Source organism: Spinacia oleracea, chromosome 4 (genome assembly GCF_020520425.1).
Source record: "Spinacia oleracea cultivar Varoflay chromosome 4, BTI_SOV_V1, whole genome shotgun sequence".
Lineage (NCBI taxonomy): Eukaryota > Viridiplantae > Streptophyta > Magnoliopsida > Caryophyllales > Amaranthaceae > Spinacia > Spinacia oleracea.
The window spans coordinates 128,831,890-128,849,328 of record NC_079490.1 but is presented as its reverse complement, the minus strand read 5'-3'; the positions used below and the strand labels follow the sequence as shown (position 1 = coordinate 128,849,328).

At 36.9% G+C, this 17,439-nt stretch overlaps 1 protein-coding gene across 1 annotated transcript; it reads right to left on the bottom strand.

The window, feature by feature from the left end:
* Positions 1–1,622: 1,622 nt before the first annotated feature.
* Positions 1,623–12,923, bottom strand: LOC110798885 (OPA3-like protein). The gene is made up of 5 exons (XM_022004084.2): positions 12,599–12,923; positions 10,708–10,842; positions 8,165–8,251; positions 2,122–2,310; positions 1,623–1,998 (listed from the first exon to the last, which is right to left on the bottom strand). Exons 1-4 carry the CDS (start codon positions 12,725–12,727, stop codon positions 2,167–2,169), a joined length of 495 nt encoding a protein of 164 aa, XP_021859776.1. The 5' UTR covers positions 12,728–12,923; the 3' UTR covers positions 1,623–1,998; positions 2,122–2,166.
* Positions 12,924–17,439: the final 4,516 nt, after the last annotated feature.

Genomic DNA, 17,439 nt, shown 5'->3' with positions numbered 1-17,439 from the left:
CTACCCAAAGTAATCTATATTCATCTACACTCAACAACCTATGCACCACCATAAACACAGAAGAACAACTAAACAAGATAACAAACACATAATCATTGAGGTTAATAAATAAGAGGAAAATAAATAGCCTTAAACTGAATCCCAAACCTAACCTTTACCTTTACTGACAAGATCAGAATTTTTCGGACACAATGAGACGACGGCGGTTAGGAAAACTTTTAGAAAACATAGCCTTAATTCCCAAACACACAGAAGACAACTCAACCCCAGAAATCTATCCCAAAAATTAAAACCCTACCCCCTAAAACTAACCTTTAACTGCGAATAAAACATCGGCGGCGCTTTACCTTTACCGATGATTAAAGCGGCGGCGATTAGGAAGTAGACGGGATATATTAGGTTGAAATTCTGGTCCGATAACCTTCGAAACGGATGATTCCAACGCCCTTGCTTGGTTGAATGGGCGGCACAAGTAGCAAAACCCTAGATCTAGAAATTCCATATGAGAAAGGCATCACACTAAGAAGAGGTGGAAGCTTTAGTTGTAAGCTTGACTCCTTCCTCTTCTCCTTCATAAACCCAAAAAACTACTCTTCTCCTTCAGAAACCCAAAATACTTGAACCGGTTTGACCGGCACAGAGTTTAATACAAAGTAATTGACTTATTATTTAATTAGATGGTAGTTGATAGTGGGGTATTTTTTTAATATAGATATGGATATGTGTCAACCTTTTAAAGGGGGTAAGGGGGGAGGGGGAAGAGTCATGAGACCACAAAATGACATGTGAAGGGGTAGTTGATATAATATTAATAAAAATTTATCATTTATAGAAAACGTTACAAGTAATCCGGGACGGCTTTATAAGGAAAGCGGTGCAAGTATTCCGGGAAGGAGGGAGTACTAATTTAGAGGGACCAAATTCAAAACCCTAGTTTCGAGATCTGGTTAAAAACAAAAACTCCCTCTAGCGATAGAAGCTAAAAATTACTCAAGAAACAACTACGAACTATGGCCGCCGAGGATCAAGATGGCCGGGGTTTGTGGTATTTGTAGAGAGAAAGCATAGTGTATTTTAGAGAGAGAAACTTTAGTTGTCAAAAGAGTTTATGTAAGAATGAAAGATTAAACATCAATTGCTCCTAGGCAAAAAAATGGAGAAGAGAAACTTGATAAAAAAAAAAAAAGTTTAAGGGGAATCATTCTATTTAAAGGGCGTCATATGCTCTATTATTACTCTGACTTGACGTACTAACGGTGTCTTCGCCTAGTTAGAGTTAAGACTAAGAAAATTTGCATGATTGGTTTACATGTTCGATTCCTCTTACCCATTTGTAATTACATTAAAATAACGCTATTATCAAAGTTGAGGGCATCTTATCAAATAGCCAACATGGGGTAATTATATAAATCTCGATAACACAATTATTACGAGCTTTTTTGGCATGAGCCACAATGGCAATATGAATTAAAAATGGATGCAGGAAAATTCGAACTTAATACATATTTTATACAAGCCCTTAACTGAACCACTAGGCCAAGACATCATGTTGATGCTTTCAGGTCTTATTACCTTGTCCTTAGTGTATATCAGTGTTATTTATCATGAAGTCTAGAAGTATATAAAGATTGAATAATAATGGGAAGACCATTTTAAGCATTGGGTTTTATAGACTAAAGATTTGTAGCACCACATGCTTACATTCAGACAAGCGGCAATTAAGGAAATTATGTTATAAAAAATCAATTCTTCAAATACCACCTTCTCCTCTATCCCTTTAGGCTTTAATTTCATAGATCTTTCCATTCCTCCGCTGATAAATAAGGCAACATGAAAATTACAAACCTTTTGTAAATGCCTGCCTGTTTACAAACAAACAAGCAGCTCAATTAGTTTGCAGGTACAATGAATTATTTATGACCACAAGTTACGTGAGGTCTTTTATATGGCACTAATGCACCGTATACATTTGCAGATTGCCTGAAAAATTTCCATCATCTGCCAGTAAAGGAGCATCAAGGTTAGAGTTGAGTGGCATAATAAACATGGACTGAAACTAAATTATATACTGCAGTTACAAGAAAGGATGAAACTAAATTATATACTAAACTGCATCCTTACCCTGATTAATCAAACAAAGAATCTTCAAAGTCAGTTAGATTATTTCTATTCCTGTGCTTTAGGTGTTTGTTTGCGGATACTGAAAATACCACTTTTGGCTTGTTCTTTAGCCAACTTTTCTACCTCTTCAAACCTCTGTCTAAGGGTCTCCATCTCTCTTATCAAATCCTCATCTTTCTGTCTCAACGCCTAAAAGAAGCAGAAATGAATTGTCAATTTACTCATCAAGGGGAAAGTAAGCAGATTAGAAAGAAAAGAAGCAAGACTAACATCAAGATATTACACACACACACACACACACAAAGTTCAACTACACATGTTTTACTCAGACGTTACACCTAATATAGCTATTACGCCTGATGTATACAGAAAACTGCATGCAAATTAGGGACAGAAGATTAATTAAGTGCATAAGAGAAAAGAAAGATGGAGTAATCTGAATAAACATGGAGACTCAAGATGTAGCAGAAGGAAGATTACAAAAAACTAAGATTTTTTTTTAAATACATGTTAATATTCGGTGATTAATTTACAAGCTGAACAAAACTAAGAATTTGGCTACTACTCCAATGCCTACAAATGGCTACCATCGATAAATTACATGTGAAATTCCACAAACTGCATAATGTTGACTCCAACTCGAAAAACTTGAGTTATTGATCAAATGAGAGTTTTTCGTCTCCTCGTCCTTCAATTGAAGTTGAAGAAGCAAGAATGACACAAAAAAAAACCTAAATATGACTAACATTCCAGCTCATACACTAACATCCGACATCCAGCATCCAGCTCATTCAAAGTGCATACCAACATCGAAGCACCAACATTCTAATGAAATGATTCCAAAAATAGCATCACGGGCTTAAGACATATGGAATACATTTCTAACTCTCGGGATTAAATGTAAACAATATACTCCATTATCTTTGTGACTTGATCAAGTATTTTACGTTTTTACCAATGCAACTCAAGCTGCAGCTTCCTTAGAAAAATACCACTACCATATTTTACTTCATGATCGAATATACCATCACCAACAACAATCAGAACAATAATGCACAACAGAAGGTACCTTGCATATTTAACAATCCTGAAGACTCCTTGTTTTAACTCAATTCATAAGAAACTGAAACCTACTCATATCCTCTCATTCCCAAAGCTCATCAGCAAAATTTCGGGAATTATTTTTAAATCTCCCCATCTTCACCATTATAAACAATCTAATTTTTTTTGGCAAGAGACTCTGCATTCTTTCTAGCTTCAACTCTTATTCTGTATCTCGCAATTTTCGGAGATGCACCCACCTAGACCACTTGTGCGCTTCACTTATTCAAGAAAACAAAAATGGTATTTGTGGCAATACAAAATAATTCATTTGCATCTTTTTGGGGAATAAGGGAATTATGTTATCATTGTTTACTTGAATAGGAAGCCAGCGGCAAATCAGTAGTAATCTTTGACGGAATGTAATAAAGAGAAGGGAGAGAGAGAAGGAAGGCGTTCAGAAAATTGTAATGAAATATTATATTGGAGAAAGCTAGCTTATGGAATTGCTAGTGGTTATCAGCTATTTCAATACAAACCGATCTCCTTCCCTATTTTTCTTCTTCTTTTCTGTATTATTTCCTTCTCTAACCAACTGTTCAAGACCTTTCCACTCTGTTCATCTGAACTCATTGATCTGTTGTCTAGCAGTGTAGTTTTCCTTGCAGATTCAACCACTTGCCACTTTTCTCTTTGCATTTTCTAGCCTCCTTTTTCTGAATTAGTTCTTTTCGGCATGAAGACTTGATGTAGAGAAAAAATATTCAGACTATAACCTCCAGAGGGAGTTGAGTTGGCCCTCAACATTAGGAATAGGTTGTTGTGGCTTAACCCAAAGATTTGTTTCACTTACTCAAATAGCTGGCCTAATTGGCCCTTGTGTTTCACGGTAGGGATAGTTCTCGTCATTCATATTTTAAAAGTCAACCATTGATGTCCTCACTTGCTTCTAATTATTAGCGAGCAACAGATAACCAAGGCCCGCATATAAGTTTCATTCTTGGATCTAATACCATCGTCAATCTATATTAGAAAGTGATAACCGACTGCTCTTAACTTCATCTGACTAGTTGACTTCCCCAGGATCATTCCAACCATCAAAGTTCACCTCATCACGATTTTGATCATCGAGATGCTGTCATTGAAGTTTGTTCTAAATCCTTAGTACACATATCATCCTCTTGACAATTAAGATGTTAAACTGTAGCATTCAGAAACTAGTTGAAAATTCTGAATGAAGACCTTTTAATCCTCTATTACATGAACCTAGTCAAGCTATTCCATTACCTTAACAAGACTCCATCATTAATCAACGACAGATAACCTGTAATGATTAACAATGCACTCCGTCCAACCGGCGTTAGTTTTGACACTTATCATGGCACATTGTTTTAGAAGCGCGAGGGGTCATGCATTTTTTTCTGGTCTAGGGGAAGCGATTTTGATGAAGTGCACCCTTAAAGTGCACAACTTTTTTTTTTTTGATGACGGTGAACCCCCCCACTTGCGTGGAAGCAAACCCCGGGCTACATTAAGACCAAGTGCACAACTTTTATTTTCACAGAAGTTACTTTTTATTAAGTGTGCCTCACTTCAACAAAGCACGTCTCAGAGAAATCCCAAGCACCTAGGTGTGTTTTGAGCGAAGTTATTGTATGTTAATCAACTGCTATTTTATTTTTAAAAGTATATCATACGAGATAATGAAATATTTTTTATTTAAAATGTGAATAGGAAAGGCTGTTTTTTAGAGAAGGTGAACCCAAATTTTTTTGTAGTGAAGAATATAGATGTATTATAACAGCAGTGGAGTCTCTAATATGTAAAAACAAACCAGATGAAAAAGGAAAGTGTTCAAATTGGGACAAAGGGAGTAAAATGAAAAATTGGTTCTTCCTTGTCAATTCATATGCTCTACCCCAAAGAGTTCCAATGTTGCTAAAATTTTCACAACTCCATGCATGTAAAGGTACTCAAACCACTATGTGCAATTTCTCTCTCCATCTCATGGAACCAATTATGCGAACCATGTTCTTCTATTTTCCATCATCACTTCTTTCTCCTCTTACTAAGATAACATGTAGGCAATGTAGCATGTTGACTTAGTAATAGCCCTCATCTGTTCTGTTATCACCAAAAAATTTACTATCTGTTGTGACACCCATTCCATCTCTCTCAGAATTTCACCAGTATTCTCATGAACTGGACTCTTTCTTACACTAGATATCTCCATGTATCAAGGACTATTTCTAAATGTAGTTAGCTGGGATTCATGTGCAACATTCTGGTTTTGCCAGCTATGCTGCTTTAGTGGGGGTGTCAAGTGACATTTGGATTATGAATTATCTTGGTTTGCCTCTAGAGGGAAACTCAATGTTTAGAGAACCAGTTCTTCGAAAATTTCTAAAAGATTGGATGGTCGGAAGAAAGTACACTTGTCCCCTTGGGGAGGATTACTCTTATTCAATCTTGTCTATCAAGCATACCCCTGTATTATCTCTTTTCACACAAGATATTGTGACTATTGCACATAAGATTGAGAAACTAATGCGAGATTTGGTCTGGGGTAGGAGAGGTAAGGAAGGATCATCTTGTTAGTTGGGATTTAGTATGTCGGCCGAAGGCGCAGGGAGGTTTAGGGTCCGGGAAGGTGATTTTAAAAAAATTGCTTTGGTGGGTAAACTGTGGTGGGAGTTTCCTCTTAAACCTCGTTCTCTTTGGTTTAATGTTATTAAGAGCGAGTATGGCTTATGTCAAAAAGGGTGGGCCCGTGGGAGGCTCAGGAAGCTAGAAGGATGACTCACAATTTTTCACTTTTGGAAAGCAGATTCACTTTTGGAAGGAGGTTTGCTAGGAGAGATGTCACTAAGTGTCCTCTATCCACGGTGAAATTGTCTATCTTCTCTACATGGTGCTCAGAATTTTATTGCGGCAGTGCGTGAGACATGCATTTCAGAAGATCACTCCATGATTGCAAATTAGAGGAGCTTGCTGCTATGTTTGACCACATAGGTTTTGAATTAAAGAATGTGGCAGATTCTAGGGTATGGATGGGACATTCTTCCTGGTTTTTCATGCAAATCTTTATCTTGTTTGAATAAAACTCTTAAATATCCAGCTTCTCCATTATAAATTTCAGTTGAAGGCCAAAGTTTCTCTAAAGGTGAGAGCTTTCGTTGGACGGATTAATACAAAAGATAGGCTCCAAAAACGGAGGTCGGGGTTTGTTAGCTCACTTTTTGCGGTGCATGAAAAGGATTGGGACAGTCCTTTGAATTTTAGAGATTGGTTGCAGAATGGTTCAGTGGGGTTTGGAAGGGCGAAGGAGAAAAGGTTGGTCTGGGAAACTGCTTTGATGGTAATCTTGACCATTTGGCTTGAACGGAATGGTAGAATTTTTAATGGAGTTGCATCTTCCCGCAGTAGTTTATGGGACAGAGTAACCTTGTTTAGCATAAGTATGGACGAAGGAAGCTCGAGCTTTTAGATTTCATACAATTGGGGTGGTACAAAGGAATTGGCTAATTTGTTAAAAAAGAAAAAATAGTTGTTAGCACTAGAGCACACCTTGTCCTTTTTCTGTTTTTCTCTCTGTGAGTTCTAATAAAAATTTATTCTTAAATAAAAAGAATGACTGCTTCTAACATTTGAAGAATCATTCATATTAGTATCTTTCACAGAACTGGAATTAGCATTTGATTGGGCATTACAATGTTCACCACTGTAGTTCTTTCCTGCATAAGTCACTGACCTGTAATTTTTTTCCCAACCATTCTTCCAATTTACAGGCTAGTTTGCGTTTGCAGCTTCATAATCATTGGAAAATTGAATAAAAGAAAATCTGAATTTCGTCCCCTTCTTATCTTCCATGGCACAAATGCATTAATCTGACATGTCCATCCATCTGGAACATTCTCTTCACTTCAAGGTTGTTGATATCATGGGAAAATGTTTGGAAAAGGATTTTCCCCTTCTAATATCCTACACTCTAGATTGGTTTGTTGGGACTAGTTTATTGTGGCTGGATCCTTTACTAACACAATATTCCAGATCGTTACACTCTATAAAGAAGTCAGTTTTTTCCACCTCCCTCTCATACTTACTCTCATACTCCCTCTATCTCCCCCAGTCCCCCCCCCCCCTTCTCCGTAGAATATTCCACATCGTTACATTGTAGAAAGGAGTGAATTGTTTTGCATTCTCTTTAATTTGTAAGTTGTGATTATTGAATTCTTATTGGAATGCACCTAGTCATACACATGCACGATACGCGCCAAATAGAGACACTAATCACCATGTGGCAAGGTTTAAAAACTTAAGAAGCAATGACGAGCGACACTTATTTACAAAATATAGTATTAGTTTGACAACGTTCAAAACCACTTTAGCCAACGCAAGTTGCATGCTCCATCATGAGGCAATTCGAAAATAAACATTTTTCGTAGAAAACTAAATGCATATTATGCTTGTTTGTTGAAAATCAACCATTCCTTTAGTTTTTGAAGGACAATCTCTTTATCGACGCATATAAATGATTGATTTGTTACCCATATTTTGAAGGAAAAACCTAAGTTCCTGAACTAAAGTGGAACCGAACATTACAATTAGCATAACCAGGATTAAAAAAAAAAACAAATAAAAGAAGCAAATAAAACGGAGCTCTACTCTTAACAAATTTGACTATGAAGTGAAACTCTAGAATTTTGGATTGTTTGTAGAAGTTGTGCATTCAGCAGTCTTGTCCTATGAACCAGTAATGACAAAGGACTGACTAAGGCATGGAGCAGCCGATATTTGTTCACTATGTTCAAGACCATCAAATTTTATCTCATATTGTAATTTTTCTTCATATGCTTCAGCACTTACAAATAACAACATGGGGAAAACAAATGTGATTGATTATGAGCTTCGGCATTAACCTCTGTGATAACATTGTCGCACTTAAAAAAGCAAAACAAACACTATTTTCATATAAACTGACTTTGTTCTTAAGGAAATGTACCTGCAGCTCTTGTGCACGTGCTTCTTCCTTCCTAGCTTCTGATTTAGCACTTCTTTGCACCTCAAAAATAACAGCAGCTCCAGCAACCTGCATATATGCAACTTGCTAAATACATATTGACATGGAATAAAAAAATCACCACTTTATTAGCAGCCCATTGAACTAGTGTTACTCAACCCAATACAATTTGTTATATTTGTAAATTTAAGGTATGGGTGGTGAAAATATACTGTAGTCTTTTATGATTTTATCACACTGGCAGTTTAAGATGTCACTTATACTGTAGTCTTTTATGATTTTATCACACTGGCAGTTTAAGATGTCACTTTGGATCCAATATTAGTACATTACGTTGCATAATGTATATCTAAAGCTTAATGAGATGTGTGAAAGAAACACAGCTTGTAAAAGCAACAAGCTAAATTAATATTGGAATAAGGATCACAAATGTGGTTGCTAAAACAAGGCCTACAGGCTCATTCGTTTGTTATTACCGAAGTACTAAACCCACTAGAAGTCACAAACTCTAAGAGTGCACGTCAAAAATGGGATCACAGTGTTGCGATTTATGATTTTAATAGGCATAGGTCTGAATGGGTGTAGAGGAAAGCCAAAGAGTAAGACTAGCAAGTTGCAAATTTTTAGTGGTCACATATAAGATAAGACCAATAATCTAATGACTTGGTGGCTTGAGACAGAGTGCTGAAATATATTCATATGCAAACAAAGGCATCTCAAGTTCTCAATTGATGCTTTTCTAGCTCAAAGGAATTAAATATCAGTTAAAAAAGGTTAGAATAGTGTACGATTTAGAATACATTCATGTTATTTTTGTCTATTCATATTTTTAGATACATATGAGGGTTTTAGATACAATAATAGGAGTACAGGGTATATCTTGATATAACAATAATAGGACATTGCCGTAGTTTGTTTTAAAAAATCTTACACTTGCAAGTGTTGCAACTCATACATTAATTGCTGAATAACCCTTATATACAGACAGTTCCCAAGTATAGTTAGAATTTTAAATGGAGTACTGTAAATCCTCTAACTATTCCGGCTCTGTAGATGACCTTTCTCTATATGGAGTGAATTTTATAAAAAGCCCTTAGAAAGAACAATACACCACAAGAAGTATACTAAATTAGACTGGTAAATAAAAATTTGGGTTCCAAAGAATGAAGTGAGAACCAGGGGATTGAAGAAATAATCTGGAAACATAATAATCTGGAAACATATGTAGCTTCTTGGGCTTAGAGAAAGTAGTAATATTTGTTGATAATGATTGGGTAGAAAGTGGCTGTGACCAAGAATAGAGCTCCTGTACTTCATATAGCTCAAGACTTCCTGGTTAATCGATTAAAGCAACGCTGGTTTCTCCGCCCTTGCTTTCGCTAGACAGAATGGACAATTTCTTGAGCAGTATCACTATAAATAAAAAATTTAGACAAGCCCTTATATTTCTAGCACATTTCATGTATCCCAACAACAACAACAAAGCCTTAGTCCCAAAATGTTTTGGGGTCGGCTAATCGTTGTAGGAGATCGTCATTGTCACCAATCAAACCGGAAAGGAGCGGGAAGTTAATAGAATAAACAAGGAAGAGGAAGAAAGTGGAATCAATGAAAGTAATATAAGGGAAAATATATATACGACGATTCATGTTAGCCGACCCCAAAACATTCTGGGACTAAGGCTTTGTTGTTGTTGTTGGGATACATGAAATGTGCCAGAAATATAAGGGCTTGTCTAAATTCTTTATTTATAGTAATACTGCTCAAGAAATTCTCCATTCTGTCTAGCGAAAGCAAGGGCGCAGCCACATCCAATAATGGAGGAGACTTTCCATGTATCCCACTCCAACAAATATCCTTACCCTCTATCAGCCATATCCAATAATAGAGGAGACTTTCCAGAGAATAGGCCCATCTGAATAGGCCTCAGACATCACTCTATAGGAAAATATTTCCGATAGTGTGGTGAATCTAAATCTGGTTTTCTGAGATATTATGTTACAGAAGGAGATATATCAATCAACAGAAGGATTCAAAGCAAGAAACAAAGTCACGCCTGGAATTGTCTATAAATTATGGAAGGGCATACTGATACCACTGGGCGCTGGTTGATTTGGTATTCTAAGACCAAAGAAATGCTCTCTCCAGGAGAGGCGTTTGACATTATTGGCAAAGATAAAATTTGAAAACAATATTTTAAGGTCATAGAAAATCTGCAATTATACTATAGGACTCTACAAAAACAACAAGATTCCCCCAAGGATGAGCTTTGATTATAGCAGAATTGAAAATCTGGCATTCTATTGGTATTTGATGATAAGCAACTACACAGAAAATCGAAATCAAAGGAGAAACAGAAAAGAAATTGCAACATATCACCTTCCAAATTATGCATAATCATCTCATTTCATATGTAAATACAGTCGTCAGCATATTAATGAATAACATGTAAGCACAGGCTGCATAATTCAAAAGATTGGAAGAAAACGGAGAAAGAAATAAAGGGATTGCAGCAACAAGATTACCGTGAACACAAAGACTTCTCCAATGAGATCAGCAGCAGCTTGTACGGCTTTCTCCTCATTTAAAGGACGAATCTCAACATCAGTTCGGTGACCGTAAATGCGCCGTTGTATTTGTGTTGTAACCCGGTGATTTACCTGATTCATCCAAAATTACTTATTATACCTCTGAATCTAAAAAGTTATACATTAAATAAAAGGAACACACTTCTACAGTTCTATGTCAAAAATTTGGAAAGAAGGTGAGAGTAACGAATTTCAAACTAACATGTTACATCAAAAACCTTTCAAAGTCTTCGTTTTTTAAGAGAAACACAATGACTACACGTATACAGTCTCTACACCACAAACAACTTGTTGCATTTCTTATAAGAAAATTAATTAAGCTATATGCATTTGTTATTGTGAAGCAGCGAACGGTCATTGCATTTTGGATCAAGGTCTAACAGAAACTACCTGTCTATTTTCACAAGGAAAAAAATAAATTTAAATCAGATAAGATGGTCAAAAGATTTAATAAATGTAAAGACTCCGTGGAACATAATCCACGTTTTCTTTGAGGAAAAAAAAATCTGCAACCCTAGAAGTTTGCAGGGGAAAAAGAAGGCAAATCTGTAACTCCGCAAGTCGACAGAACTCTATAAGGTGAGAGAAGTTAAAAGAAGAAATGGAAACCCATGAATACATGTGTGACTGAGAAGTGTAGGTCATACTTTTCAAAAGTCCGGCAGTGACTTGAGGAGAAAGGGAACAGAATACTCTAATGCCTAATTTACGAAGTTGGTCTTAATGTATCCTAGTCTAAGTGGAGCTTGGGTTAAGGCAACACCCAGCTGCAGAAAGAAGGGAGTTAATGTTTGCAATTTGCAAAGAAGACGTAGTAAACCACATGGTGACAGCTAGTCAGCTACATAATGTAAAGAACTCCATCCATCCTCTATTTTCCCCTTCCATCTGCTCAAATTCTTGCTGCCAAACCCTAAGCCTCCAATAGATTATCATGGTTCGCATTTTACTAAATCAGTGGTAGCATGCTGAAATCTAGCTCAAGTATCTCCACCCAAACTATTTGATATTTTCATATCATTTTGACCAAGGCCCTATTCTTCATTATGCACAGAAGGTGGTAAACCACTAAATAATAGGAGCAGCACAAGTCCAGTGTGGCCAGAGGAAAAGGTGATCGATCGTATTGGTAGGGGGCCTAGGGGCAACTTTTGATTAGGGGTACTCGCGCGCATCACACAAAACAATTAACGGGATCATAAATTATATGGAGTCTAAACAAAAAAAAACTGTGTATCTTCCGGCCCGAATCTAAACAAATGGCGAATTTTACAACCTAGTTTTTTTGTGTTTTCTCATGATTCTGTGTCTAAGGGACTTGAACAATCGGCTCAACAGCCAAACTTCGTGAAAAGAGTAACAGTTAAATTTCTAACTCTTATTTACGGACTCGAGAAAATCTATGAGCATCATCAGACCATGACGTTAACATCATAACAACAAAACAAACAAGCATAACATTGCAAGCACCAAACCTCCTAAATCAAAATACAATACCCATTTGCATTAACACACAAGAAATCGAAATCCGAATGCTCCAATTCTAGTCATTCCCAATTCCATTTTCCTAAGTTCAACATGAAACATTCTTTACAACAACCAAAAATCAGCATCATCTAGAAAAACCCACTTCACAATCAATTAACCCTCTAAGAAAGACTTGAAAAAAAAAAAAAAACAATGGCATTACTTTAGGTTGATCATCAGTGTGAAATGGGGAAAATTGAAAAAATCAGGCCGAAACTCAAATATACACATCCATACAAAATCAAACCAAGGAATAAAAAAGTAGGAATTTGAAAATAAGAATGAAAATGCATTAGATCACCTGAGCAAAGTTGATGATGTGTTGACGGAATCTGGGGTGTAAACTAGCTTCTTTCTTGAGACGATTAGCAATGGGTTTGCAGGCAGTTTTCAAAGCGAGGGTTCCAAGCTTTACAAGAGGAAGTACCATTGCTGAAATTGTTACAAGAATTTGAACAAAGAAGAGGGCTTACATTTACATGTTTGTTTGAGCTCAAGTCAACAATACGGAAGAAGCGACGAAACTGGAGAGACGACTGAGTCGGAACTCGAAAAAGTGGCCGATTAGAGGGCTGAAGGGCGATTGAGCCGAAAGGAGGGCCGCTAAACATCAAGAGGGCGTCTACAGCCATATAGTATATGGGGTTTACTAGTTTAGTACCCCATATAGAGGGTACTTTGGGTATTTCACTTTGGCTGACTGGAAATTCACTCACCTGTTGGTGACTTGGACAAGCTGACTGGGCGTGAAATTGATGACTGGTGTGATGGTATACGTATTCCATATGCTTTGGAATACGTATATCAGATTTTAAAAAAAAAAAAAAGAGAGAAGGAAGAGTGAAGGAAGAGAGCGAAACTCCCCATTCTTGAAACCACTGAGAAAACGCGAAGAACACAAGGAAGTTCGCCGGAAGTTCGACGGAAGTTCGACTGCAATTCCCACTGAAACATAGGTAAATCGCATTTTCCCATTTCCCCCAAACTTTGTAAAATTAAAATTCTAGGGTTCATGAATTTTGGGTTCAATATTGATGAAAATTTTGAACAATTTTTGATGAAAATTGAAGACATTTTATCAAATAGGCTTAAATTTTGTATATGTAAGCACAATTTTGCAATTTGGTGGGATTGATTGAAAGTTCGATTGTCAATAAAATCGAAAATGAACAGGGGAGATTATAAATGTAGTTGGAAGAACACCCCAAACCCCAATTTCACTGTTTAATTTTGATTATGGTATATAGTCCAATATACACCCCAATAATTACGAGGAGGTGAAGCAGAAGAAAAATGAGAATAATTGTTTCATAAATGAGTAATATTATTCTAATGATCTTCAATTTTCGATTTTGCATGTTGAATTTCACAGTTGAATGCTTCACAGTTTAATGCTTTGAAATTTTGATTTTGTATGTTGAATTTGTATGTAAATATGGACAACTGAACTGAAAATGTAGACATGAAAAGAATATGGGCAAGCTCTCACATTTGAATGGCAAGCACATTTGAGAATTTTGAACAATTTTTTATGAAAATTTAAGACATTTTATCGAATCTTAAATTTTGTATATGTAAGCACAATTTTGCTTTTTGGTGGGATTTATTGAAATTTAGATTGTCAATAAAATAGAAAATGAACAGGGGAGGAAGAGGAAAATAATATTTGAAAGCAATAGATTAGATTAGCAAGCACAGTTTAATATGTGCAAGTTGAATGTTGAATGCTTGCACAGTTGAAAGCTTTGAAATTTAGATTTTGTATGTTGAATTTGTATGTTAATTTGGACAACTTGACTGAAAATGTAGACGAGCAATGGGCAAAAGAAAATCAAACATACAAGCACCGAAGTTGAATAAGCTTGTAATACAGGAGGTGGAGGAAGAGGAGGACTCGAACGATGAAACATACACTGCTAGTATTTCTGAGAAGAATAGTGAAGACATCAGCATGGATGATATCAGCATTGAGGAAGCCGATTATATGAAACGCAAAAGAAGTGGCTTTTTGAAGTTTGAAGAAAAATCGCAAATGCACAAAGAGGATGAAGGAATTGCAAATGCAGGAAGAGGGAGAGGGAGAGGGAGAGGGAGAGGGAGAGGGAAAGGAAGAGGAAGAGGAAGAGGAAGAGGAGAAAAGACACTCGTCTCCGATAAAGAAGATGATGTGAGCTCCGATGTAGAAGATGACAAGTTGGACGATATAGTGGGCTACACAGTCGATTATGTGGTTAGTTAATCTTTTAATGCTTAAATTTATGTGGTTGGTTAATTTTTTAATGCTTAAGTTTATGTGGTTGGTTAGTTTTATCATGCTTGGTTAATGTTGATAGTTGGTTAATGCGATCATGCTTGGTTAATTTTGTGGTTGGTTAACTTTGTTGGTAAATTTTGGATGAAAAGAAGAGCAGATTTTCATGTGATTATGTGATTGTTTTTGTTTTGGTGTTATGGAAAGTGGGATATTAAGTTGGTAGGTTGATGTGATTATGTCATTGTTTTTGTTTTGGTGTTATGGAAAGTGGGATATTAAGTTGGTAGGTTGATGTGATTATGTCATTGTTTTTGTTTTGGTGTTATGGAAAGTGGGATATTAAGTTGGTAGGTTATGGAAAGTGTGATTATGTTTTTGTTTTTCTGAACTAGCAGTGTTCTTTTGACACTAGTTGACTAATGTTGACTTTTCTAGATTAGTTGACTAATGTTGACTTTTCTAGATTAGCAGTGTTCTTTTGACACTAGTTGACTAATGTTCACTTTTCTAGATTAGTTGACTAATGTTGACTTTTCTAGATTAGTTGAATAATGTTGACTTTTCTAGATTCGTTGACTAATGTTGACTTTTCTAGATTAGTTGACTAATGTTGACTTTTCTAGATTGGAAAATATTCTGCCAGTTTATCTTAGGGTTTTCTACTTGATTTTTGTAGAATAAAATAGATAAAGTAGAAGAGAAAGAGGAAGAGGAAGAGAAAAAAAAAATCTACAACACTGAAGAGGAAGAGGAAGCATACCAGTGGAAAGGTTTCAACACCTCCACAAGATGACAAGAAGACCGTGCCATCGGTAAAGATAACAGAAGAGATATTGAAGGTAATGTATTTTTCTTCTTCTTTACAGTCAAAGAATTAGGGCGCATTAATATAATATTGGAGTGTGAATTAACTTTTTTATATTCTTACAGAATCATCATTTGAGTATGGGCGGTCAGGTTATAGCTGACGAGACGGTCCTGCAGACCCTGCGTAAGAATTTCACCAAGTCGGCAAACCTAAACTGTCGAGTGGAGGCTTTTGGTGCCATTGTCTCTCAGTTTTGTCCAAGAAAGAAGAGGTGGATGAAAGAAATGGGATTTGGGACATTAGGCTGGTTGGTAAACAAAACGCAACCGAGAGAACTTTGCTATTGGTTACTGACTAAGGTAGATCCATTACGCAAAGAACTGGTTGTTGGTGGTAATAGGTTTCCACTGTCCAAGAACCAAGTTTTTTGTATTTTGGGGACACCATGTAGAGGTACTGCAGTCCCTTTAACTCAGAAGAGTGAGCTTATGAAGAAAAAGGTGAAAGATCTACTGGATAGATATGGAGAGGTTGGAAAAAATGGAACTGGACCATTGAGATGAAGGCCACCATACCAAAGGTTGAGGCTGAAGTAGTATATACCAATGAAGAAGTCTGGAAGACTGCCTTTCTGATCATTGCTTTAGGACTGGTTCTTTGTCCTACTACATCGCATCATTTGGCATCCGACTTGTTGCCTGCCATAACAGTGGCCGCAAATGCAGCAACCTATGACTGGTCGGCATTGATATTAAACAAAACCATTAGATCTACTAAAACTTTCCTCACCAAGTTTTACGCTAATGGTTTTGCTAAGGGTTGTGGTGGGTGCCTTCTGTATCTTGCGGTGAGTATACATTCTTATTTTCTCTTTTATTAGAATTATTTTCTTATTTTCTTATCGGAGTTTGTACATAATGATTGCAGATTTTGTACCTTGATCGACTTGACCGCCCCCCAATCTCTTGGACATTGTTCCCAAGGATTATGGTTTGGACCACAGAAGAGGTAAGCAAAGCAAAGAAAGACGACAGGTTGGAACCCAAAAGTAAGAGGGCCAAGGGGACCGCTAAAGAAGACTTTGGCAAATTAGGGGTGAGTGGTTGATTTTGCATTTTGTCACTTGCAACGTTCAGTTATTTTAGGGTTTTTAACATTTTGCATTATTCCATTTATCTTTCAGTGTTTAGATGTCGCATATGGCGAACCACACACCAGAGAAGCAAGGGACTGTACACCCGTTAATCTTGTGGAGGAGGTAAAGGTTTAGGGTTTAGGGTTAGGTTTAGTTTCATTTCATACTATGTCCCGTAATCTGGAACAAACATTTCATGGTGTCTCTCTGCAGAAGAAATTTGAAGATGATCCTGACTTGGTCTTAAGAAAGAGAAGAAAGGCCACATGTGCTAAAACCCCTCACCAACATGCCATGGAGAAAAGAGAAAGGGATAAAAGACAAAGGGAGAGATTTTCTAAGAAGCAAGCCTTAGAGGGAGTAGAAGAGGAATTAGAAGAAGCAGCCGCAACGGACGAACCGAAGGAAATGGGGCTGGAGGTAGAAGAAGAATCCCCCGCGGAGGAAGAAGCCGCAACGGACGAAACGACATAGGAAGTAGAGACACAACCGAAGGTGGATCCAATGGAGCTGGATATAGTGGAGGAGGAAGTAGAAATTGAGCTAGTGGGTCCAATGTATATAGCGGAGCAGCAAGCCGCGGCGCTAGCGGAGCACCAAGCCGCAAATGGAGCTGATCCGATGTCCCTAGCCTTGAAAGATGGAGATGATTTATTACATTTAGCCGATGCTTTAGCCCACGTGATTCATGATGGAGCTGATGTAAATGATTATGTGAATGACGACCAGGTATTGTTTAATCAAGTCACTTATTAAATATCTTGCTGCGAGCTACATTGCTTGTGTCAAATGGAGATTACTTGCATTATACTTGCATTTGTTAAATATCTTGCTGGGACTTACATTGCTTGTGTCAAATGTTGTATAGTGGAATTGTCCGAATGTGGATCGTGATGTGAATAAGATTACTCAGGAGAAGAATGATCATGATTCTGCTGAGATTGA

Excerpts from the sequence above, each read along its gene's own strand:
- LOC110798885 (XM_022004084.2), bottom strand. The coding sequence starts at position 12,727 with ATGGTACTTCCTCTTGTAAAGCTTGGAACCCTCGCTTTGAAAACTGCC. Across the intron at positions 10,843-12,598 it reads ACATCATCAACTTTGCTCAG|GTAAATCACCGGGTTACAAC; the intron begins GTGATCTAATGC and ends TGGATGAATCAG. Across the intron at positions 8,252-10,707 it reads GAGAAGTCTTTGTGTTCACG|GTTGCTGGAGCTGCTGTTAT; the intron begins GTAATCTTGTTG and ends GCATATATGCAG.